Source organism: Drosophila albomicans, chromosome X (genome assembly GCF_009650485.2).
Source record: "Drosophila albomicans strain 15112-1751.03 chromosome X, ASM965048v2, whole genome shotgun sequence".
Classification (NCBI taxonomy): Eukaryota; Metazoa; Arthropoda; class Insecta; order Diptera; family Drosophilidae; genus Drosophila; species Drosophila albomicans.
The window spans coordinates 17,685,901-17,713,737 of NC_047627.2; the positions used below are offsets into that span (position 1 = coordinate 17,685,901).

Consider the following 27,837-nt stretch of genomic DNA (forward strand, 5'->3'; position numbering starts at 1 on the left):
TGCCGAAGATCAGACAAATGAATTTCAAACGGAAGAAAGCCAGACTGTACATACGTTAATACTCTTAAGATTATCCAAAGACACACACACACATACACACACAATCAAGTCACTTACACGCACTCACACACACACACTCATACACATAAATGCCCATAGCTGTAGTTTCGAATTATAGGAAAACTCTTTAGTCAATCCATAACGTAGAGGTTAGTTATATAATCTCATACATCCCGTAATACTAGGTACATCTAACATAGCTGCATACTAAATAAACACACACACATATATATATATATATATAACCTCCCGTACTATATCTCTCATATATAGACGATACGATTAGTGAGCTGTCATTTTGTTGGGCTTTCACTGAGGCGCATTTACCATATTTGTATTTTGTTAAAGTTTATCATACTCTACTTACCATATATCCATATATATATGACTATATATTATATACACATTTATCTGTTTTCATCTATATATATATATTTTCTATGTATAATCGTAACTACATTATAATCTATGAATTTCTCGTCTCGTCGTACATTTCTCACTTTTGTTTTATTTATTTGTTGAGTTCATGCCCCCACTCGTATTATTCACATCTTATATATACAATATATATCTTATATCCGTATCTACATATTCCAATACTACGTATACTCATTTTGTGTTTGTTTTGTAATATATATACATACATATCATATGTATAATTTCGTGATTTTGTCTTGTTTGGTGTAACTTGATCTACATATACCTACATACGAGTGTCATAATATCTCACCTCTCACTCTTCCACTCTATATCTCTCGCTCTGTCTCTCTCTCTCTCGCTCCCTCCCTCTCTCTCTGTCTGTCATTTCCTCCTATATCAACTTTTCTCTTTCTAACTGTCACTTTGTATGTACAAACCTAAAGCAATCAGTATTTGTACTATCGGCTGATGTGTCATGTCTATTTGTGTGTGTACGAGTGTCAATGTGTATGCGTGTGAGTGTGTACGAGTGTGAGAGTATGTGTGTCTGCTCCATGTTTCATGTTCGATGACAGCTTCGAAAAATATCTGTCAAACTCTAAAATTTTTTATGTACAATGTGAATGTATGTATGTATGTATGTGTGTTTATATGTATGTATGTATATGTATGTGACCCAATTGGATGTGTGAGCAAGGAACTGTTTATTTCATCAGCGTATTGAGGCGCAGCCAACTTAATAAGGCCACCGACTGCTGTGACAGTGATGCCAGATCAAGGGAAATGAACAGTTCTCACCAGCAGTATGCGACACACACGTTCACTGTATATGCACATGTTTGAATCGTCACAGTCACAGTCACGGTCACAGTCGCGGTCACAGTCACTGAATACAGGCATACAGTCACCATCACTGTCACTGTCACTGTCACTGTTTCGGTCACTGTCACGTTTCAATCGAAAAGTCTTTTGTTGACTTCAACTTCCAATCAATATATATACTATATATAAATTATTCTTTTGTTAATGAGTGTGTATGTCTTACATTTGTTTATTTTTATTTTTATGTTGTCGCCAGTATGTAATCTTGATGATTATATAGATTTTTTTTTTCATTTTCATTTAATTGAACTGCAATTCATATCGAATTGATATCAGCAACTATTTTTCTCGCTCTCTCTTTCCCTCTCTCTTTGTCCTCTGTCTCTATATACCCTTCTATTTGTCTGTCTGTTGTCCCACATTGTGTGTGTGTATTAACCCTGTCTATGTGGTATATACTACACACAATGACCGCTAGGGACCCATCAAGTGTGTATGTATATGTGCCGGTTATGTCAATTACTGTTTGAGTTATGTACTTGAGTTAATTGTTGTTTTTCTTTCTGGGTTCTCTACAATCATTTATAATTGTTGTTATCCCTCATACAAACTCATGCCAATAACTTGGCACTTTTTTAATTTACTCAAAAATATATATAATTCTCTTGTATATCATGATATTTGCTATTAAAAAGAAATAAAACTCACCACTTTGACAATAACTTACTTATTAATCAATAACCTAAGTACTACTTACAACCACCACTACAAAAACTACTACTACTACTTTTACTGTTACTTATACTACTACTATTACAACTACAACTACTGCTACTGCTACTAGTACTGTTATAACTGCTACTATTACTGATACCGTTACTGCTACTGCTACTTATCGATGAGTTTGTGTGAGTTCATGTACTAACCGGCAGTTTAATCGTCAACTCGAAACCAGTACACGATACGCAATGGACGTGGCCGTTTCGGAATACCCGGCAGCGATCGCAAACCGCTCGTATTGTCAACATATCAGGATGCACAGCAGCACTTGCCCTATGCCGATGACTCGAACGCCGTGACGCCCATGTCTGAGGAGAATGGGGCCATCATAGTGCCAGTTTATTATGGCAATCTAGGTGAGTGCGGTATTAAAATATACCAATATACCGGAAAATACTAAATTACATCAGAAGCTATATTTTTGGTATATTTATATACTATTACATACAAAATATGACAATAAAGTAACAAATATACCAGATTGTCATATAATGATAAGACAATCTAGGCGAGTACGGAATTAAAATATACCGAATTATTCTTCCGAAATATACTAGATTATATCGAAAGCTATATTTTGTATATCGATATAGTACTACATTCAAAATGTACCAGATTGTCATATTGTGGCATATGTAATAAAATATAAAATAAGTTGTATATAGATATAATATATAATATACTTCATTCTAAACATACCAATATATAATAAAATATAAAATCGTAAATAAATTAAAAAATCAAGAATAAATAAGATATCCACACAAATTACAATAAATCACATTAAACGTTATCCAAATAGTTCCTTTAATACAATTTTCTTTACTTTTAAATCTTGTCACAGGCTCTAGACACTCATCATATACCTCACACCAATCCCGTATATCGTATACCTCACATGGCGATCTGCTCGGGGGCATGGCCGTCATGGGCGTCAGCACAATGACCAAGGAGAGCAAGTTGCGGAATCGCAATACACGCAATCAATCAGTGGGCGCCACAAATGGCGGCACCACCTGCCTGGACACCAATCACAAGGTCGAGCATCGCGATTACGTAAGTGTTCGATATTTGTCGATAGTATTTCAAACCCAAATGTAATTAATATTGCTGCAGGAAATCGGCCTCGAGTGCACGGACGAAGCGGGCAAGATCAAACATCACGACAATCCTTTTATTGAGCCCGTCCAGACACAAACGGTGGTCGACATGAAAGGTAAGTTTATACTTCTATATACCGTTTAGTATACCATTTAAATATAAACCATTTCTTTCTTTTTTAGATGTTATGGTCCTGAACGATATTATTGAGCAAGCCGCTGGTCGGCATAGTCGAGCTAGTGATCGCGGTGGTAAGTAACAAACTGTAGATAAATTCCAAAATCTGATCTTGATATCGTATCGTATTGCATTGCGTTCATGTTGTACATTATTGACATTATGCCATTGAATATACCTACATACATGCTCGTTTACATACATACATATCCTATACTATATATACATATTTCTATATTCAAATATCGATCGTCTTTGTTTGTGTTTTTTTGTTACATGTGCATTGTTTTTCTTTTTTCCCCCTCCTTGGTTTCATCTTATCATTTGAATACCTCCAAAAGATTGATGTAAATACTTAAGCGCAAAAGAAAAAAAAAATAACAACAGATCATTATTAATGCATTTTATTTTTGCTGTATGAATTCTCAATTTAATAATATTCTAGACTAAGTGCCGTAACGTTTGTTCCTGTGACAACGGATTTTTCCCATAGTCTATTTCTATTTTCTATATTTTTATCCGCAAATCTGTATCTAAAATACAATACGAAAATTAATCAATTGCGATTTATAAAACAAAATCCATCAGAAATATCGGAAATGTGCTGAGAGCTATCTATACTTTTTTCATTTTTGTCTATAGATTGGCTTTCTTTCAATACTCTACATATTTCGATTTTTACGTTTTGACTTTGGTTCAAATAGCGCATGAGGTTTGTGCGTTTTTCAAAGGGTTACAGACTGGCTGATTGATTGATGATTGATGGATTGATTGATTAACTTATTTAATGGCTTGAAATATATTTCTAGCGTGCTGCATGTGGAAGCATAAAAGCCTGAAAGCCTGTGCATCAGTTGATTAACCCAGTTAATATTCCCTCCCTCCAAATATTGATTTCATTTTTTCAATTTGTCAAGAAATTCAATCTGCGAACTTTTTTGTGCTAGCAAATACAATTTTACTCACTTGCATTTACTTACAACAAATACTCTTGATATCTAATTTTTGTGTTCTCATTTACCCTTTCTATTTTTTGTTTGTTTTGTGTTTTCTACTTTGATTATTAACAAAGAACTCAAGCAAAATGAAAATATAAAAAACATACTTTACTATTTTAATAATTATACTTATACAAATATAATTATATACTTATATGTATACCCAAATGAATGACTTCTTTGACTCGTCCATTTTATTTAATGCCGTTGATGCTAACAGAAGAAAGCGAAAAATATCGAAAAAAAAAAACGAAAAAACGAAAAACCAAAATCAAAAAATCAAAAATAATACAAATAACAATTTACAGAACATATATATATATATAAAATGCAGCAAGCAAGCCAAAACACACACACACACATATTCCAGCAAATATGATAATTTTGTATGACTAAACTCACACATTGACAACAACAATCCAATCCAATTACACGCACATACACCTGCAGTTAATGCATATTTCCGCCTTCTCGCTTCTCGCAGTTGCCCCAAAAAGTAGGCAACACTTTTTAGGCGCTTTCCGATACGTCCTCCTCTGAGCTTTTGTTAGCTTGCTGCACCATTACCTCTTGCCTTTTACCTCTTTAATCGCTGCTTCACTGCACAACACAACATAGTTGCTGCCAAACAAATCTCAATTTTTCAATAGATACGCGGAGAACTAACAATAAAACCAATTTCAAGTTCTCAGCATAACTGTTGAAAACAAATTCAAATTCTTAATAAAAAAAAAAAACAGAGAGGCTCAAAAAACACGTAATACATTTGGACCACAATAACAATAATGAAAAAACAAAAAAATGGAAAAATTATAATAATTTCAACTTCATTTTGATTTGATTTCTTACTTCTTCTTCTAAAAAAAAATACACAGCAAAAATTTGTTAGTTTTTCGACTTGATTTTTGACTAATTTAATACTGCATGCCTAATACTAATCTTAAATCTATCTAATTTCTAATCTAACTAAGTATTCTATTGACTTGTGTAACATAGAGTTAATGCTTTTGTTTCGTAGTTTGCGCTTGCCTTGTAATTGATCGATTGCTAATTACATACAATAAATAATCTAATCTATTTTGAATACTGAATTAATCTAGTCTAAGTTTTAGTATACAATATTCTCTATATATGATTAGCGCATGCTTTTTCAGTAGTCAGTCACTCAATCACCCTACTCCCTACCCCAAAAAAAAACCAATCCTATTGCAACAACTCGTAATTATTTTTAACATATGTTAGAACTTGATCTACATATAATAAACGCTGCGAGCTGAATCTGAATGCTAAACATTTGTATTGGAATATAATTCGCGCTTTAGTAGCCAATCGATTATTGACCAACTTTTCGAGGTGCAATTCAAATATATATTAATATTTCTTGTTGTCGATTTTTCCAACTCAAGTTTAAATAGATGAAAATAGTCCGATTTGTGAATTTGCCGATTAAACATTCATTTAACTTGCTCGTAGTTAGTTGCAGCATTGCACCACGTAGCTTGAAACAGAAAACATCTCTCATATATCTCTCAGTAATGGAGCTGCTTAACGTAGACTATCTGAACAGAACAGAGTATAGAGTAACTAACAGTCGTGCAAAGTCGAAAGTAGTTAAATTATTACTTTTCATTAAACATTTGACAAGCGCTCCAAATCAAAAAAAAAAAAAAAAAAAATAAAAAAAGCCTCTCTCTTTTTCCAACAAAGACAAAAATGAAGCACACCTTAACACACACACACACACACACACACATTCACACACACTCTCACACACACACTCACAAATTACACTGTGTTTTTTCTTTCCGTTTAACCTGAAAAGCTAACGAATAATTTCCAATGCAATGAAGCTTCAAAACAAAGAAAAGAATCAAAAGAAAAGAAAAAAATACTTTCATACTAACTGCGAAACTCGATCGTATGAGAAATCTGCTAATGAAAATAAAAAAAACAAAAAATGAAGAAAATCTGCTAATCTGGCTGAGTCAAAGTTGGTCAAATCACAACTAATAACAAACTTTTGTATGGTTCAGTCTCCGTTTACTATTTCCCAACAGAGGACGACGACGAGGATGGGCCGACATTCAAAGACAAGGCACTCGAAGTGATACTCAAGGGCATCGATGTGTTTTGTGTGTGGGACTGCTGCTGGGTTTGGTTGAAATTTCAGGAATGGGTCTCGCTAATCGTCTTCGATCCCTTCGTTGAGCTCTTCATCACGCTGTGCATCGTTGTCAACACCATGTTCATGGCCATGGATCATCACGACATGAACAAGGAAATGGAACGTGTGCTCAAGAGCGGCAACTATGTGAGTATCTCAACAATATTTACTTTTATACCCATTACATATAGGATAGAAGGGTGTTATAACTTTGTATGTAACAGGCAGAAGGAGACATCTCCAACCCTACAAAGTATATACATACATTCTTGATTAGAGCTAACAGCCGGGATGATATAGCCGTGTTCGTTTGTCTGTCCTTATGAACACCTAGATCTTAGAGATTATTAAAGATAGAGATATAATCTTAATGTTACGCAGATAATATTTATATCACATTTTTACCACGCCCACTTTCGCCTCTGCCATTTTAATATAGACAATAATAAATATAGTATTTACAATTCCTGAGAATTTGGTTATGAACGAATAAAAATTGTTGAAGTTATTTAAAAAATTTATATTTTAGTATATTTCAGTATTAAATGTAGTACTACATCAATAAACCACATCCATTGGTATATTTTTAATATTTTTGCGGCATACTAATTTGGTATATTTGCATTTTACTATTTCAAATATAGCCTGTGGTATATTTTTAGTATATTTGTGGTATATTAATTTGGTATATTTTAATGACACTATTTCGCTTCCATTCAATATGGGCGGCGGGTACTTATAGGCGAGCACACTCGACTGTAGACTTCTTACTTCTTGATAATAAATATTGAATTGAAATCTCTTTTCTAGTTCTTCACTGCAACGTTTGCGATTGAGGCAACCATGAAGCTGATGGCCATGAGTCCCAAATACTATTTCCAAGAGGGCTGGAACATCTTCGATTTCATCATTGTCGCCCTCTCACTGCTCGAGCTGGGCCTCGAGGGCGTCCAGGGTCTGTCCGTGTTGCGTTCTTTTCGTTTGGTAAGCACCCCGCACACTTCTCACATTCAGTACTTTCAGCTTTCAGCTCTTTCTGTCTAGTTTAGCTCAGGAACTAAGGTAGTTTTTGTTGTGTATGTACATGAACGAACGAGCAAAGAACTTCTTAGTGATGATGATGACTCTTTCAGTGCGATGATCGTATCGTAAACTTTAATCTCTGTCCCCCCATCTTTCTCTCTCTCTCTCTCACTCTCTCAAAATGTGAACCCCTCACACATTAACAAACACACACACATACACACACACGCTCTAATATTAACCACGTTGTGCCAATTTACAGCTGCGTGTATTCAAATTGGCCAAATCATGGCCAACGTTAAATTTACTCATATCGATTATGGGTCGCACTGTCGGCGCTCTGGGCAATCTGACCTTCGTCTTATGCATTATAATCTTCATATTTGCTGTAATGGGCATGCAGCTGTTTGGCAAAAACTACACAGGTATTAAACTATATGCCCAACTGACAACAAAAACCAAAACCCCACAACAAACAACCAATCCCCCGCCTCCGCCTCAGCCTCAGCCTCTGCCTTTTATCCCTTTTTATCCTATAACCAAACTAAACAAGAAAAAACAAAAGCCAGACAATTAACCACTGCAAAACAAACAAAAAGCAAGTTTTTCTTAGCGTGCAACAAACAATTTTTCTTAATCTTAAACTTAAAACTTAACATAACTAATAATCGTACCAAGCATTTTCCTAGTACTCAAACTTTTACTCTCAACTTTTTACTACTCTACAAGTTAATTCAGTTTTCCTTTTTCCTTATTATTTTTCAATACAATTTTTCGTTTTGTTTTTGCCAAAATACTAGTTGAACACCTTCTTCGATAATTGACAAACCGAATCGAAAACTCAAAAAAACAAAAAAAAAAAGAACAAAAAAAAATGCTTTTGGGCACGGTTTATCATTTTGATTACGATTTTCCAATTTTGCTTCAGCAAATCTGAAATGACAAAACAAAAAGTGTTTGAACAATGAGAGAGAATTTTGTATGCGATAAAACTGGATGGGTTAACTAATCGTATACTTAATATTTAAGCTGCGCGCGCCCTAAGTTATGTACATATATACTAATTGATTGAATGAAGTATCATGCACAGCATTCGAAACTAGCACCGAGTCTGCAAATCTACAATATATATAGAGTCTACAGTCTACTGCATATTACTATAAAGTGCCACAGTTCACAGGTCCTTAGGTCTGGCATATGTATTTGTAGCGAGTCCAGTCGCAATTGCTGTGCATGATGGACGTCATTAGCTACGGTCACTTCGTAGCTTCCTTCTTTTTTATAAATCATAGTTACAAACGTTTTTTGCATTTCCAACAACATATTGCTATATCTATATCTATATATATAAATATTTTTTGTATTCCTAATGCTTTGCCCGGCTTACAAACCAAAAAAAAAAAAACAAAATACAAAACCAATAATAATAATAATGATAATGACAATAATGATAATTATTACCATAATGATAACAACTGAAATTAATCAATATCAACATTCCCATACACTAATTGCAAATCAACTCAAATCATATCAAATCAAATCAAATTGAATTGAATAAAATCAAATGAATGCTATTTAAAATCCCCACTACATCACAACAAATCAAATATGAAAACTAAATTCAAAATCAAATCGTAACGAATCCGTAAATGCAGCTGCGTGTATTCAAATTGGCCAAATCTTGGCCAACACTTAATTTACTCATTTCGATTATGGGCCGCACCATGGGCGCTTTGGGTAATCTGACATTTGTACTTTGCATTATCATCTTCATCTTTGCGGTGATGGGAATGCAACTGTTCGGAAAGAACTATCATGGTAAGTGCTCCAGTTCCTCCAGTTCCGCTCGCCTTCTATCGATGTGCATACTTTCGTTGTTTATCGTTTATCGTTTTTGGATTTTTCTTTTCTGTTTAGTATGTGTGTGCGTAACTTATATACATATGTATATGTCATTTGGGTTCTGTCATTAATGTTGTATTTACTTATATATCCATATAATTGATGTACATAAAATCTTATGTTGTAACTGTGAAATTGCTTATTATATTTTATAATTCAGTTGCATACTTCAAAATGCAGGAGTTTAAAGTAATTTGATTTGTGTAAATCATACTTCATTAGATTCACAATTTATTCTTTGGCTTAAAGTAATGGTAATGCCTCGAGTTTAATGGGGATGAACTATTGATAGCATTTCGTTATAGAGAAGCTCCTCCACTCTTTCAATTGTGTGTTCCATTTACTTGTATTTATTGTTCATGTCCCGCCCAAGCACAAAACCCAAAAAAATCACTTAATTTTTATATTTAACTTATTATTATTGATTATTCCGTCCGAAAGAGATAATGAGATACAATTATATATGTTAGTTAGGGATTCACATTTGATGATTGCGCTGCTTACGTTTATGTTTTTGAGTTGAGTTTTTCGGGTCGCAATTTGCCTGGCTCTCTCTGGTTGGTATTCTCTTCAGTAAGTACTAAATAGCGTGCAATGAGCAACAACTTTTCCTCTAGCTTATTTATACTCCAAGCTCTCAAACGTTGTTTTTTTTTCCTACTCTACTGTACCATATATAGTTTAATCCTCAATATGCATATTTACTAAATACATAATGCAACAAATTTGCAAATCTGCAACATGGCTGTCAACATTTTGAAGCCTCGCGATTTGTTTTGGGTTTCTTAATATCCCGTATGGTTTTTTTCCAATATTTTAATTTTTGATTGTGGTTTTGTGTACTAACTACTATTTTCACGCATATTTACACAAAAAACACTTGTATTTTTGGGTGCTGCTGCCACTTTTGCACACGCTTTTTGTATGTGGCTTGAGTAACACGCAAAAAAAAAAGAAAAATAAAAATGTGAAACCAAAAGAAACCTATCCTATTAATTGTGAGCACTACTGATTACTGATTATTATATTTGCTCACTACATCTTTTGTACGTTTCTCCACTTTATTCTCTGTGTGAAACAGATCATAAAGATCGTTTTCCGGATGGCGATCTGCCGCGCTGGAACTTCACCGACTTCATGCACAGCTTCATGATCGTGTTCCGAGTACTGTGCGGCGAATGGATCGAGTCCATGTGGGATTGCATGTACGTGGGCGATGTCTCCTGTATACCATTCTTCTTGGCCACCGTTGTCATCGGCAATCTTGTGGTAAGTATCAGAATTGTATTGAATTACCAAATGGAAATTGATGATGAGTTATTCTCTTGCAGGTTCTTAACCTTTTCTTAGCCTTGCTTTTGTCAAATTTTGGCTCATCTAGTTTATCAGCACCGACTGCCGACAATGATACGAACAAAATAGCCGAGGCCTTTAATCGAATTGGCCGTTTTAAAAGTTGGGTTAAGCGTAATATTGCTGATTGTTTCAAGTTAATACGTAACAAATTGACAAATCAAATAAGTGATCAACCATCAGGTGAGAGGACCAACCAGATCAGTTGGATTTGGAGCGAAGGTTTTTATCCACTTGTTTTCAAACTATTACAACTACTTTTAATTATATAATCTGTTATGATATGATATATATACTGCATATAATATCAAATATTGATAATTATATATAAATACTTAATACTAATTGCGTATAATTGAGTTTAACGTTAACTTCCAATTGGCCAAACCAAACAAACAAAACAAAAAACGTATAAAACCGATCAAATTATCAAAATCGAAAATGCAAATTCTAGTTCAGTCAACTCAAAACCCAATTCGTCTGTAACTGTAATGAAAATGTTCCAAAAAATCAAAGTAAATGAAAAAACGTAAACGTAAAATCAAAATTATCTTTAGTTAGATCTTCCACTTCCCCACCCCCCTCAGTCAAAATGCAACTTTCCCCACAATAAATCCCAGCAAATCATTCACATGAAATCTATCGAATAATCGAATTCGAAATCGAAATCGAAATCAAAATCAACATCTTTCGCCCGTCTCATCTCGAAATTTATAATCGTAATCGTTTTCCTTTTTGGTTTCCGTTCGATTTGAACATAATTGTTGTTGTTCGATAACCTCAAGAGACTATGCATATGTACATATGTATGTATGTATGTATGTATATATGTGTATGTGTGTGTATCTGTCTATATATATATATGCTAAAATATATATCTGTATCTGTATTAACTGTATGCATCGCGGGGGCATCTCAAGAGTGTGACATAACCGATAGACTCACTTCATACCCGATTCTACCTATATATATATATATCTATCTATATATCGATCTATCAAATAGCTATCTTTATACCCAAGTAACCACCCAACCCAACCTCTATATATTAAAACATATATATATGATAGAATTGTAGCCTTAGTGCGTAATTTAGTCAAGCAACCGTCATGCCAACCAAAAAAAGAAACAAAAAAAAAACATACATACATACAAACATATATTTAATTCCTTTTAGAATTAATAATTATTGAAATTTACTTCTTGTACTCGTACTTAGTAACTGGTCGCTCTTGTTACTCGTTACCTACTACTACTTCTAATCGTTACTCTTTTTTTTCGTTTGTTTCTTTTCCCATTCTTACTCGTCGTACTCGTTCTCGTTCTCGTTGCATTCATATATTATACATACGTATGTACATACTATCTACAGTCTATCTCAGTTATCAGTTAGAACTCTCTCGTCGTAATCTCTTGTATATTTGGGTATTTCGAAGAACTTGTTCAAAGTTTTTGATTTTTCAATCGGTTTCATGATTCCCTCGCATTCCCAACAACAACAAAAAAAATACAAAAATCATCAAAGTTTGCACCCTTAATTCCGATTAAAAACATTTCTTTCTTTGGGCCTCCACATTAGCGAAATTCTAACGAAATCAAAATATATTTACAAAAGTCTCTTGACATTTTGCTAGTTAATTGCCAATCTAAAAAACAAAAACAGTAATAAATAACATTATGTAATAGTTCCCCATTGTAACGAAAAATTATATAAATTGAAAGTAAAACAGTGGATTTGATCCTTCATCTAGTATTACAGAACTTTTCTTTTTCGATATTATTGTTGTCTGTGTATATTGTATATTGTATATGTATGGAATTGAATTTTCAAAAAAATGAAAAAAAAAACAAAAAACAAACTTTAGCACTTAAATTTCATCATAAAGTTGTATTTAAAAGTAAACTTAGTGCTTATGTAACATTCATGTCAAAATTCAAAAAGCCAAAACAAAAAAATCATCTCGCATTTTGGCCTTTTGAATACGGACACAAGTACAGTTCCATCGATTTATTTGTTGTGTTCTCGATAACAGCATAATCGTTCATCTTAGCAATCATCCTTTGTCTCACATCCACATTTCACTCAGCAGCTCTTGCTCTCTAGGAGCCTTGATCAGATCACAGTTTACGATACTTCGAGTACCGTATCGTATCGTATCGTTGTTCGCTGTTGTGTTGTATCCGCGTACCGATAAACAACTGGTAATCGACTGCAGTACTGTACCGATCACTGATCACTGATCTCTCGTTCATTTCAATGTAAATGCAAAAGCAAAGCGAAACCAGTTATCGATATGTTTAGAAAAAAACGTGACCTATTCTATTCGTATGCCTTGTGTTTTGCATTAATCGTACTCGTACTCGTATGTGTGTCGTAATCAAGCATTGTCAACCCAATATGATATTAATCGCATAACTATATCTATATTCTTTTTCATTCACACTTTGTCATGATTTAACAAAAATTGAAAATCAAAAATAATTATCGTATTGCATTGGCCGATGTATCAACAACGCTTCATAAACTAAAAAAATCAATCGATCAACCAACGACAACCGATAACAACGTTTACGACGACAACAACAACAACAACCAACAACAACCAACGACGACAACAACAACCAACGACGACAACAACAACCAACAACAACAACAACAACTCTTGCGAACGGCAACTGCTTGCGGCGAATTCGCTTTATGATTTCCATCATCCCAATCCACATTGTACGTGCAATTACATATACATACACACACAAACACACGTGCGTGTCTGTATGTGTATATATTGTACGTGATCTATCGCTCTCTCTCTCTCGCAATCTCGCAATCTCTCTCTCTCTCTCTCGATATATGCCATACCTATATATATATTATGTAACATGTACATATCGAAAATTAAATGTGTGTGTATATAATACTATAATATATATAATTCGCAATGCGATGTGATATTCGGATACGAAAAAGGCAAGGGCGTTTGTCGTTGTATATCTGCAGAGCATGGTGACAACGAGCTGGAGCTGGGACACGACGAGATCCTCGCCGATGGCCTCATCAAGAAGGGCATCAAGGAGCAAACACAGCTGGAGGTTGCCATCGGTGATGGCATGGAGTTTACGATACACGGCGACATGAAAAACAACAAACCGAAGAAATCGAAATATCTAAATAATGCAACGGTAAGTCACTCCAAAATCGAGTAAGTCCGAGTCCCCTTCGTGCCCCTCAACCACTATACTACTACATACATACATATATCTCTAATCTATCTACTACAACTATTTACTCACACACTTACAACCATAACAACAACTATGAATTCTATATACATGCGTATATACATGTGTACATATCTGATATCTGATTAATCGAGATCGATCTATCCAGCATATATACATGTGTGTGTGTGTATGTGTAAATTATATATCTTATACATCATACTATGTCTCGATTTCTCAATTAACACTTAACATATACTTATATACATTCTTAGACTAATTTACTTACTACATTAACGACAACAAATTGATTTATGTTTTATTCATTTCCTTTTCGTTTACCTTTTTGTTTTTTTCTTTTACATATAACTGTCTATATGTGTACTGTTATGTGTGTGTGTGTATTCCACAAATCCAATCAACCAAAAAAAACAAAAAAAAAAAAAACTGAAAAAAATATGATAACCAACCAATCCAAACCAACTGAACCCGACACTTGAACTGAAATCGTTCCAAAAAATATAACAAAAAAAAAACAAAACAAAAAAAAAATACTGAAAACCAAATACAAAAAAAAAAAAAAAACAAAAAAACAAAATATATATATATGATATATGAATAATTATACAGATGATTGGCAACTCAATTAACCACCAAGACAATAGACTGGAACACGAGCTAAACCATAGAGGTTTGTCCTTACAGGACGACGACACTGCCAGCATTAACTCATATGGTAGCCATAAGAATCGACCATTCAAGGACGAGAGCCACAAGGGCAGCGCCGAAACGATGGAAGGCGAGGAGAAGCGTGACGCCAGTAAAGAGGATTTAGGTCTCGACGAGGAGCTCGACGAGGAGGGCGAATGCGAGGAGGGCCCGCTCGACGGTGATATCATAATACATGCTAACGACGAGGATATACTTGACGAGTATCCAGCTGATTGCTGCCCCGATTCGTACTATAAGAAATTTCCAATCTTAGCCGGTGACGAAGATTCGCCGTTCTGGCAAGGATGGGGCAATTTACGACTGAAAACTTTTCAATTAATTGAAAATAAATATTTTGAAACAGCTGTTATCACTATGATTTTAATGAGTAGCTTAGCTTTGGTAAGTCAACTACAACTACAACTACTTACAAAAAAAAAGAAATATTAAAAAAAAAGAAAAGAAATTTCACTTATTTTTGTGAGTTTCGATTGCTGTAAAACCTCTTGCAGCCATCTGTAAATTCACAAAAATAATTTAATTCATTACAATTAAAAATGAAAAGAAAACAATATACAAAAAAAGGAAAATAAGTAGTTAATCAAGCCTTGCTTAAAAACTTTACCAAAGTTGATTGCTTCATTTACTTTTAGGTTTATCATTTAACTCTAGAGTTAATTAGAATTTTGCTAGTGCAGCATAGTTTAGCTTAGAGATTAAATTCTAGATCATTATGTTAAAATCAATGTAATTTTGTTCAAGTGTTTTTTTTTTTTTATTTTCAAATGCTGCTGATAGCAACACAATTCACATTGCTTTCTGCCTAACTGCTTTCCAAGTAAACTATTTTTACGCTTGCAGAATTTCAATATCGGATTTAGCTACATACATATTATTTAACTGTCATTTTAATTTGCTGGAAATTGAAAATATTAAATATTCAACATCCACCCTCTGCAAGCGTATTTCAATTCGATTTGCCAAAGAAATACATCCAGCAAGCTGTTGCTATCAGTAGTGCTTCAATTAATAATATAATTTCATTTTAAGTTTTTCAAAATTGAAACGCGATATTCGAATCGTTAACAAAAAGAGTCTCGTAAGACCGACTTTCGACTTGAACTTAGGCGCAAACCATTAGTCAAACGGTTTGTGTCTTTGCTCAAGCCGAAAGTGTTCCCGCATAAAATTGATAAGTGAAGATCAAGATGGGAACAGGTCTTCAACGAGTTTGTGTGTTTGTTCATGTTCTAAGTATGTATGTATTGTTGTACATATCGTTGAGGGTTCTTTGTGTAGTTGTTTAGTGTTAGATTTTATGGTTAGACGCTTAAATGCGTATTATTTCAAGAATTTTGTCTTCAATTTCTTTGAAAATTTTTCTTTAATTGCGTTTGACTTTGAGTTGTCCATAAACAAAGAAAAAGACACGAAACCAACAATTGACCAAAGTTGCCTTTTTTCTTGCGTAAAATACGAAAATCGAAAAACAAAAAAAAAAAAATATACAAAAATAATAATAATGTTAATAAAAAAAAGAAAGCAAAAAAGAAGAGAACAATAGTAGACACTGTAATATGAGTAACGCCACTTACATTAATTCCTACTACTATATATTATACTACAAACCTTAATTGTTGTTACGAATTATCCTAGCTTTTTATACAAAAATGCTTCTCTAGATTCTCTAGACAAAAATTTGTATGTACTTGTAATGCATTTCTTTTATAAATAACTTAAATACCCCCCTCCACCCCCTGCCCAACAACAACAACAACAACTCAACGAAACATCGCAACAACAGGCTTTAGAAGATGTACATCTGCCACAAAGGCCCATACTGCAGGATATTTTATACTATATGGACAGAATATTTACGGTGATATTCTTCTTGGAGATGTTAATCAAGTGGTTGGCCCTCGGCTTCAAAGTGTACTTCACGAACGCGTGGTGCTGGCTTGATTTCGTCATTGTCATGGTAAGTGATCATGTTGGCCATGCTAACAACTCACCCACAACTCCACAACTCTTTTTTCGACACTGTCTCTCTTTTTGGTTAACTTATCGGAATCTCAAAAAAAAAAAGAACAAAAAACAAAAAACAAAACAAAAGATATAGATACGTACATACTCCAATTCTATAGATACACTTGTACAAAAAAAAAAATATAAAAAAAAATATATAAACAGAAAAACACTGACTGACTTTTGTGGACTTGAAAATTGTATATGATTTATGATTTTGCTATAAACAGCGTATAAATATGTTGATATACTCTAGTTAAATGCTGCAATCAAACAGTTATAACAGCTCAAAAGTTAGGAGATCTCTTATATAACGTATATAACATATGTAATTGTAGTATTCTATATAACAATCGAGTAAAACCATGTATAAAACCCAGTTGATATAGCCAAACAAATTAGTTAGTGATTTATTTAGTTAGTCTAAGCATAAATACCCTACAATTTGCACTCGTACCTAACTTACATACTATATACTATATATATAAAATACTATTATATTCAGTAGATCATTTCGAGTTGAGTTTTGTGTTCATCCATTTTTTGGTTTGTAAAGCTTTTGAGTTTCGATTTCAATTACAAAATTTTGAGGTGTGGTTTACGCTTCACAATACATATAGTATACTATGTATTTACTACTACCATTATGTGTGATATGGTCTGGTTTAGCTGTCGCTAATCAATTTGGCTGCGGTCTGGTCCGGAGCCGACGATGTGCCCGCCTTCCGCTCGATGCGGACCCTGCGCGCTTTGAGGCCATTACGCGCTGTTTCGCGATGGGAGGGCATGAAAGTAAGTAGTGTCCATCCGGGACAGTTCCTTTCCCTATCTCTCTCTCTTTCTCTCTGTCTCTCACTATCTCTCTGTCTGTCTCTTCTCGCTGTATCACTCTATGTGTGTCTCCTCTCTCTCTGTCTCTCTCTGTTTATAATCGTTAAACATATCTGTGTCTTGCTCTCGCTCGCTCTAACTTTAACTCAAATTCTATTTCTCTCTATATACAAATACATGCATATTGTTGTCGCTGTGTGTGAGTGTGTGAGTGTAAGTGTGTGTGTGCAGCTAGGTCAAGTGTGCATATCGATGTATGTACATATGCTATTCAATGTTGTATCCACATGTAATTAAGAATCTTTTTCATACATCTAACTAATTGTACTAACTGTTATACAACTAATACCCTATCAGAGCCTTCTCAGCTTCAAGCTGTACTTTCCAATCGGCTCCAAGTTCTATTATTCTCTCTATCTTGCTGTTGTATTTAAGTGTTATACATCTTGTATGTATCTATGTTTAACATATGTGTGCGTGTGTGTGTGTGTGTGTGAAATGAAACTGTTATACTGATACTCAAGCAACATCAGGCTAAGCATTTGCTTAGTACTGCAGCTGTTGTAAACTGTTATACGCGCTTCTAAGTACTTACCCAATTTTTATGCCAATTTGCAATTCTCAATGTATGTTTGTGAGAGGGTGTGTGTGTGTGAGTGTTGATGTGTGTTTCAGCTGTTATTGGTGTTGAATATGGAACTCACTGTGTGCGTAGGGCGGCGCTATGCTAACTGTTATACCAGCCAGTTTATACATTTCGTTTATGTTTCGTTAGCCATTGTATCAATCAGCCCCATTCCCCCCTCCATCCACCATGCTAATATATCCAATATATAACCTATACTACCTACTATATAACAGATGTACTATACCTATAATCTATCGTATTTCCCCAGTCCATAAACCTTTGTATGTACCCCAACTATATGCCAACATTTACCTATGCTTTCTTTACCTTTTGTGTGGGGTGTATGATGTGTGTAACATGTTTGTACATACTCGTAATATGTATTAATGATGTACGTTGATGCTGTGACGCTTTAGCTTTGTATATTATGTATTTCAACTGTTATCATACACATCGTACTGTTATATACATATATATTGATATAAGCTCAGATCCATACAAGCGCGTAGAGCAAATTAGCAATGTAATTTAGGTTAGTTAAGTCTTAACTGTATAACAGTTGTATCATATGTATTTATGTATATGTATATCTAGTGTTAAGTACTTGCCCAAAACATACTAGATTACGTATGTATGTAAGTAGTTTGGTTCAATCGCAAAAACAAGTATTATTACTCGCGTCTCGTCCATTGTAAAGTATCGTTATCGTAATAGAGTCGTCCCCTTAGTCCTTGATATATATCCTCGATATACTCCGTACATACCGATTATATAGTACAGTAGTCCCTAGCGTAAACATCAAGTAGCATTGACTTTTCAACCAACCTCCAACCAACTACATGCATAACCATTTGCAAACGATCCGAACCCCGAAATCCATAAACGAACCCAAAAGCAGATCTCTCTCTCTCTATCTCTCTATCTCTATTACTTAGCGGCACCGATAATATAATACTCTATATATTTTGCTGTACTCGTTGGTACACGCGTTGATGCACCACCACTGTACAAAGACTCGAACAAAGTGAACTTCCCCGTTTTTGCGATCCTCAGTGATTGCTTAGTGTATAAAATACTCGTTTCCAAATGTAGGTGTGATATTAATTCGAGTGTATATACTCGTATTGTATATATGTATTAAATATAGAATCGAAAAAAGACAAAACAACAAATAACAATGACAACAAGTGCAATTGTTGTGTCAATTGACACACATTGCGTATACGCAGTGGTGGCAGTGTTTTACTTAAATACAAGCCGCATCCAAAATAAAACTCTAAACTCTCAAAATACGATCTTCAACATTGACATTCAGTCACACAATTACCGCTTGGTCTCGGCTATAAACGATCTCTCTCTCTCTCTCTTTCTCTATTTTACTCACTCTCTCTCGCTCTCTTTATATTAAATAAAAAACATAGTAAATATATGTAATTACCAACCAGCCAAAGATATCCACGACCCAATCGAGTCCGGCAGCAAAGTTTGAGCAAAAATGTGTCAATATAAAGACAAAAGCCAAAATGAAATGAACCCGAGAAATCATTTCAAAAGAAAAACCTAGTTAAAATGAACGTCGCGCGGCTACACAATAGACCAAAAGGCAGTGCAAATGTCATGATCTCATAACGAGGACAATCGAAAAGGGAATTTGTATATACAACTACTACTAATAATAATACTCTATTCGTATATGGAAGCGCACCTAGTAATTGTATTTGTAACTGTAACTTTAACTGTACCTTTCTTTCTTTCTCTTTCTCTTATTCTGTCGCTCTTTATCTATCGATAACTGTAACTAACTCGATCATGACCATGAGCATTGCATAAACTTAAAGAACTCTCTCTCTCTCTCTCTATCTATCTATCTCTCTTCAATAATCATCTTGGTCCATGTGGCGTTTGCATGCCACATTTGTCCATTGTGGAGCGTTGCGCGGCCGTTGAGGGTGCAATAATGAATTTAAACTTACATACTTCGAATCTTCTTCTTCTTCAACATAGCTTCAAAACAAATATCGATATGTGTGAACAATCGTCGAAACCATTTCTTCGTTCACTCGAATCACACACTTTCCCTCTCTCGCTCTATTCGAAATATAAGACTTTTTAGAATAGGCGCGATCTCAACCATTTTACTAACAAGTTGACTGTACTACGAAATATACAACTACTTTATTCTACTCAGGTCTCACAGTCTCTCATTCTACCACATACTATATATTTATGCTATATATTATATACTCTCGAACATTACACTTTTGATATTACTCTATCTCTCTCTCTCTCTCTGTTCCCCTGTTAAAACTTACTACTTTTGAGTGTTGTAATCTCCTGCAAGTTGTGTTGTGTAACCCTTGATATTGAAATGAAAGTAAAACAGAAAAGCAACTCGAATGCTCTCGTTTTCTATAACTTACATATACATATTTATTGAGCTGTACTGTACTCCGTTCGTACTTCAACTGTGTTCTTGTCCAAATGTAGCGTATAATTGAACCACAACTACATGCATCACTCTTATAATATTAAGTATTATACTTGCCGTGTTCGTCTTATGTACTCCTAATACTATATGTGTGAGTGAGTGTGTGTGTGTGTGCGTGCGTGTGTGTGTGATCTCCTATATACTTAGCTAAGTAATTATGTGTTTCGCAAGTACAATATATACTTATTTAACACTAGGCTAAAATATAAGACTTTCTTTCTCTCTCTCTCTTTTATAAGTATAAGGCTAGGCTCGTTCCCTTCACTTTCTACAGAACTTTTATTGAGAACATTAAGAAGCAGCAGCAGTTAGTTGTTTACTTAAAGCTTATTTCAATTGCATAATATAATGTATTTAACAAAAGAACGATTTGAGTTATTTGAGAACAACTACGACAGGACAAAACACTTAACAACTCCCCCTCCAATTATTATTATTATTATTACGCTACAAAACAACAGAAAAACAACAAAGACTTGAAAAGATGGTTTTACACAATCACATATACAACTATATATCGTATCTTTTACAACAACAACCAAAACCAAAACCAAAAACAATGATAATAATGTGTTGATGATTATGATGATGATTTAAATGATGATAACAAAATTGTTAAACTTGGCACTATTCGAACTATATCGAAACTAGGTATCGCTTATCAACTTCGTTGCTTCACTTGTTGGAGCTGGTGGTATTCAAGCCTTCAAGACTATGCGAACGTTAAGAGCACTGAGACCACTACGTGCCATGTCCCGTATGCAGGGCATGCGGGTACGTACTTTCATACATAAAAAAACAAACAACAACAGCAAAAAAAAAATACAATCAAATACTTACAAAAAAAAAAATAAAAAAAAATACAAAGCAAAACTTTTCAATACTTACATTCCACATCAAATTCAGTATCAATATATCAGTATCAGCATCCAGTATCAATTTCAATCATTTTCGATTACAACGTTTTTTAAAATACCAAATTAAATAAATACCACTATTATACGTGCGCTGTATTACTCTTATACATATTCATGCCACAACTAACAAGCGAAAAAACCACCACACACCAAAAATACCAAAACTAAATCTCTTACTTAGTTAATTTGTAACCAAATGTATTTAGTCAACTTTATTAGTACAATTTAAAAAACAAAAAAACAACCAACAATTTAAACAAAAACCTTTAAAACCAGTTATCAAAGTGCAGCAGATGATATTTTGTTGTCCTTAGATATCGTTATCAATTAGAATGCATCCACAAATTTATTTGACTGATTAGCTTTAGCTCTTTATTACTCTAACTCTCTATTTCTCTCTCGCTCTTACCATCTTATTGTATTTGTCATATTCTTTGAATTTATTTAAATATACAAATACACAGTTTTTCGTCTTACTTAATAATACCGTACTTAGCATACTTTTACTCTTATTCTTATTCTTACTCTTACTCTTAACTCATACTGCAACTGCATTCAATTAATTATATTTGCCTTAGTTAACATTAAATTTAATGTTAAATAAATCACATTCTCATTTCCACAGCTTTTCATACAAATCTGCGCTCTCTTTCTCTCTTACCCACTTACTACTATCTGCTCTCTCTCTCTGGTTAGCTCATCTCTCAGTTGTTCAAAAGTAACTTGAAATTCAAACCACATCCTAGGTTCTATTCGCTTCATCAATTGTAGCTTTAGATTACTTGTACTTATATTTGCCTGCCCACATCGAAAATCCCACAGATGTAACTTATATTATTACACCTCTTAAAATGATCGAACAAACTCTTATACTGCATTTCGCTACTACTCGATAGATTTATGGAATGAAGATAGTTATTTTGGTTCAAGTTCATTTATTTATTTGCTTATTATTTTGTTGTAATTGAAATACCAAATACAGCATCAAAATCTTCATTCCCAGCAGAGATCGTAACTTAAAATTCATTGCAAAGTCAATTGAAATGCATATTTACTCGTATTTAGTTAAGTTATACATACGATAAACAAGCACTTATACTACTATATCTTTAAACTAGAGATAGCGCACTTGAGAGTAATTTTAAATCTAATTGGCTATTCTGATTTCACACCAATGTAACTGCAATGTTGTATAGTGTATATTGTATAGTGTACAGTGTATGCTTCGCTTTGCTATTGCTGCATAAATTTTGCTTGCCGCATGCTTTCTTTATCAACCGAATGCCTTACTATACAGTATATAGAGGAAACTTTACACAAATAGACACTGCCATTAGACACCATTTCATGTACTATATCATAACCTCAACTCTATACTAACCTCACTCTCTCACTCAAACACACACACTCTCATACAAAGTGTACTATACCATGCTTACTACACACACATAACTAATTAACTAATACTATATATACTATATATATTATATCAAATTGACTAAATAACTCTCTGCATTTATTGTATTATATTCTATATACTCTCCCTCCAACCAAACCAAACCAAAACCAACAAAACAAACAAACCAAATAAAAAATGAAATCACTCAAACATAAATTCACTCTACGATCCCGCGATCCTCAACCAACCTTAACCTCAAAATGTTCCCACACATCAACGACATCAAAACTTCGACATCTCGACATCGACATCGACATCGTTGCGACAACGACGACGACCCACATCTAATCCACCAATTGCGATCAATCGAATCCGAATTACTCATCTTATCGAAATACACACAAAAAAAAAAATCGAAAAAAAAACCGAAAAAATTATCGATAAACCAGGTCGTCGTTAATGCGCTGGTACAAGCTATACCGTCCATCTTCAATGTGCTATTGGTGTGTCTAATATTTTGGCTAATTTTTGCCATAATGGGTGTACAGCTTTTTGCTGGAAAATATTTTAAGGTACGTGCAAACGTTTTTCAAGACAATCAAAACCAAAAAAACAAAAAAAAAAAACCAATTCCAAAAATTAAATGAAAACCGAAACCCCCCAAAAGAAACAATTAAAAACAATGACAAAAAATCTCGAAAAGTATTGCAAACGAGCTTTCTTTTGTACTATTTTTCGATTACGAAATTCAAAGCAGCAATTAATTAGCAAACATAAGAATTAGTAATTAATTCAATGATCGAAATCGAGAGAGAAGAAGCAAGTAGTCTTCCAACTTGAATGATATGCGTATCTTTGCATCTATTTTTCGTAAATAGTTGATCAAATTCAATTTCAAATTCATAACTACGATTATGTCGATAATGCTCGATAGAATGTTGCAAACAAAAAACTCAAAAAAAATAAACATAAAACAGTGTTTGTTGCCTGTGGACAAATGTCTGTAAAACATATTCGTATGCTGCTGTACATATATAGTACTATATACTACTTCGATTATGTGTATATGCCCAACTGTATAATTTAGTCGTTGCAGTTGGGCAAACAGCATGAATACAATAACAATAACAACAATATATACTCGTAGTTGTGTATATATAATAATTGCAAGTACATCTATCGAACGAGTCAGTTGCACTCCTAAAGAAAAAAAAAAAAAAAACTTACTACTTAATCATTTAACTATCAAAATTAGTACACTAACTTAGTACTAGCATTTAGTTTTTTGCCTTTTGCACCAAAACTCGTACTCGTACCCTCAACAAAAACCAAAAAAAAAAAAAAAACAATAATTATATAATTCAAACTACAATTAAAAATCCAATTTCTAGGCAAGCCAAATGGCTGCTATCAATACAATTTATCAAATGCTAATTAGCTGCTGAATTTACACACAATGAACACACACATCTTATACTTACACCCCTCTCCCCTCAATTATTATACGATATTTCATTTATAAATTAGCTAGTGCTTAGCTATATTAAATATATTCTTAATTCTTGTTCTAAACTGCTGCTCTTAGACTGCCGCAACAAGTTTGCTGAAACATGTTGCTGCAACAAAGTTGCTAAGAATGTTGCAAGCCAGCTGATGAATTTTCGTTTGTTTTTTTTTACGAATTCATTTTCGTTTTTGTTTTGCTTATTGTTTTGAACAAGGCTGCGCACTCGCTTGCAGAAAATCAAAATAACAAATATCATTGCTCCCTAAACCCATCAAATGCTTGCTCAAAAGACAAATAAAAAGGCATGACACAAATTTGCGATCATGCATGTAACAATAATAACAACAACAACAACTGATTGAAGTACGTATTTCACATGTATATCACAAGCAATATTTTCGTATACGAACTAAGTATATCCCCTTCATCATAACAAGCGAATCAATCCATTCGAATTGTCTGTCTTCTATACTAAATAACGAGAAATTGCCACAAGCTGTAATCAAATCTCAAATCTGAACTCCGGAATTGGTCTCCAAAATATTTTGTCGGAAATGAAGCCAAGCTGCATTGATGGGTGCAGGGTAGCGCCCAGTCGAGCACTCTCGACTTGTGCATTTTGTTAATATATTTTGTCGTTGCGCTTGTTGCGGCAGTGTAAAAGTGGCTTTTACCCCCCATTTGCCTTGTGTAATTTTGCATAACTGAAATACATTTTTCTTAAATTAAATTTAAAAAAAATTCCCCCCCAAAAATCAAAATCAAAATTAAAAAATTCGAAAATCATCTCAACGTCGACGATGATGATGCTGCTGCTGCTCGGATATGCTGATGAATGGTGATTGGCCACGAACGAAAACACAGTGCGAAGACACTAATGGAACGAAGCTCAGCCATGAGATCATACCAAATCGCAATGCATGCGAAAGCGAAAACTACACGTGGGTGAATTCAGCAATGAATTTCGATCATGTAGGTAACGCGTATCTGTGCCTTTTCCAAGTGGCCACCTTCAAAGGCTGGATACAAATAATGAACGATGCAATCGATTCACGAGAGGTAATGTTGTCCAGTTTGCCTAATTTCTTTACATATGTATATGTATATGTTTTATTTTCATTTTTATACCGTACACTAACATACATACTATATATACTACTAAAATATACTGAATATTTATTTGGTTATGCGCTTAAACGAAAAAAAAAACAATCGAATATATATATACAAATAAAAAACGCAATTAATACTTTGAGTAATTTTCGATTAATCAAATATTTCTATCTATATATTTTTTTCTCTTTTTTATATGAACTACAACTACAACTCCAACAACAACAACAACCACAACACTATACTACAAACAACAATCACTCCAACTACAACAACAACAACCACTCTTGTATGGCCCACAACAACACTACTACAACAACATCAACAACACTGCCGTATAACACTAAAAATGATCCATTCACCACCGAAAAAAAAAACAAAATACCGATGCGAATTGCAACACTAAATTTGATATCGATCTCATGGTAATCGATAACAAAAATGTCACGAAACATTGCAAAAAAAAATTCAAAAAACAGGTGGACAAGCAGCCGATTCGTGAAACGAACATCTACATGTATTTATATTTCGTGTTCTTCATCATATTTGGATCATTTTTCACACTCAATCTGTTCATTGGTGTTATCATTGATAATTTTAATGAGCAAAAGAAAAAAGCAGGTGGATCATTAGAAATGTTCATGACAGAAGATCAGAAAAAGTACTATAATGCTATGAAAAAGATGGGCTCTAAAAAACCATTAAAAGCCATTCCAAGACCAAGGGTAAGACAACAACAAAAATACCAAAAAGAATATAAGAAAAACAAAAAAACAATAAGAAATGAGAAAATATTACTAAACATTACTAAGTATCAAAAAAAGAAGTAAGCCAACTAACCAAAACTAACCAAACTAACAAGCCAAACAATTTAACATTAATTATTATGCATAACAACAAAATCTGACATATCAATCTCTAATAACAAAGAAAAATACCCAAAATATACATAAATACTTATAAACAAAAAAAAGAAAGATTAGGTCAAGACACGATGTGAGCTATGTTTTTTCCGAAATTATTTTCACTCAATTTATAACAATATGTGTAATTCGAAATAAAGTCTCAGATAGTCTTTGTTTCAAGCCATCCAGTTAGGTTTTACTAGCTCCGTCGTACGCTTTATAACTAATATTAACTAATGATATACTACTTATAAAAGAAACAATTAACAAAATAAATACTTTGAGTCGACGTAAAAATCGCGTAATCTGTGCCAATCGTATTTCGAATTGTATATACTTCAAATTTTTTGTATATGTGATTAACACTTTTTTCTATACGTACGGTGAAAATGCTGCTTTTGTATTTAACTGTTATACTGTTATACAATACTGTTATACGGACTGTTATACATTCGCAATTATGCAATTTCACTAACCAGAACGACAATGACGATGACGTCGACGCCAAATACCCTTGCAATCTGTATACATTTCTTATAAACTTGTCATTACTGCAAATATATCGATCAATTACAAAGGCCCTGTTCTCTAGCAATATTTTGATCAAGTTGAATAATGGATCTTAAAACAAGCGCAAAAGTTGAGTCGCTGGAATAGCTGCCGTAGTGTGTGGCATGCACAGCTGTATGTACATAAGTGTTTACATCCACATTTCATACATGTGATGTATACATCAAGCAATATAGTTTTGTGCATAGTTCCATTGAATTTAGATAATCGCACCCTACTGTTGCCATTGAGCGAACTCCTGAAAGCATACTATGTTCTCAACATACTACTGTTTTTCTTCAATAATATTGTACAACTATACTTAATTTCAATATCAATATTTAAGTGTCCGTTTGGTTGTCTGTACTTAAACATTTTTATGTCTGCCATTTTTAAGCTGGACGAACATGAAATTTATGCCAAAATTCAAAAAAATAAGAAAAAATTAAACTGTTAAATAAAAAGAATTTAATTTATGTATATACTCTAACTTTCTCTCTCTCTCTATCTATCTTTCTCTCTATATAACTAACTACACTCTCAAACTATTTGTAATGGCAAGCTATATGCATGTTTCTTTTTAAACTAACTTAACTAAATGGCACGTGACTCAAACGATGTTCTGGGCATGATTAGCGTTAGACACCCGCTCAAATTAGACACAACTGGCATGTCGAAAAAAAAAAACGCGAAATGCGAAAAATAGATTTGAGAATTGGGATGATCGATCAACGATCGATAC

General features: G+C 33.7%; 1 protein-coding gene across 50 annotated transcripts in view; it reads left to right on the top strand.

Annotated features, from left to right (window-relative positions):
* LOC117578157 (sodium channel protein para) overlaps positions 1-27,837 on the top strand; it is a 76,294-nt gene that overhangs the window by 38,796 nt on the left and 9,661 nt on the right. For 5 of the 50 annotated variants that reach the window (XM_052008412.1, XM_034263410.2, XM_034263425.2 and 2 more), the window contains 16 exons: positions 2,258-2,438; positions 2,927-3,138; positions 3,199-3,298; positions 3,366-3,434; positions 6,416-6,669; positions 7,333-7,506; positions 9,204-9,366; positions 10,532-10,719; positions 10,782-10,986; positions 13,802-13,983; positions 14,728-15,135; positions 16,538-16,711; positions 21,357-21,479; positions 23,471-23,593; positions 25,393-25,587; positions 26,121-26,366. In XM_052008412.1, the coding sequence (XP_051864372.1) occupies positions 2,258-2,438; positions 2,927-3,138; positions 3,199-3,298; positions 3,366-3,434; positions 6,416-6,669; positions 7,333-7,506; positions 9,204-9,366; positions 10,532-10,719; positions 10,782-10,986; positions 13,802-13,983; positions 14,728-15,135; positions 16,538-16,711; positions 21,357-21,479; positions 23,471-23,593; positions 25,393-25,587; positions 26,121-26,366 (2,997 nt within the window). Of the gene's footprint in view, positions 1-2,257; positions 2,439-2,926; positions 3,139-3,198; positions 3,299-3,365; positions 3,435-6,391; positions 6,670-7,332; positions 7,507-7,807; positions 7,971-9,203; positions 9,367-10,531; positions 10,720-10,781; positions 11,026-13,771; positions 13,984-14,652; positions 15,136-16,537; positions 16,712-21,356; positions 21,480-23,470; positions 23,594-25,392; positions 25,588-26,120; positions 26,367-27,837 lie in introns of all 50 variants that reach the window. The other 45 variants (XM_052008417.1, XM_034263405.2, XM_034263421.2 and 42 more) reach the window with 19 other exon arrangements.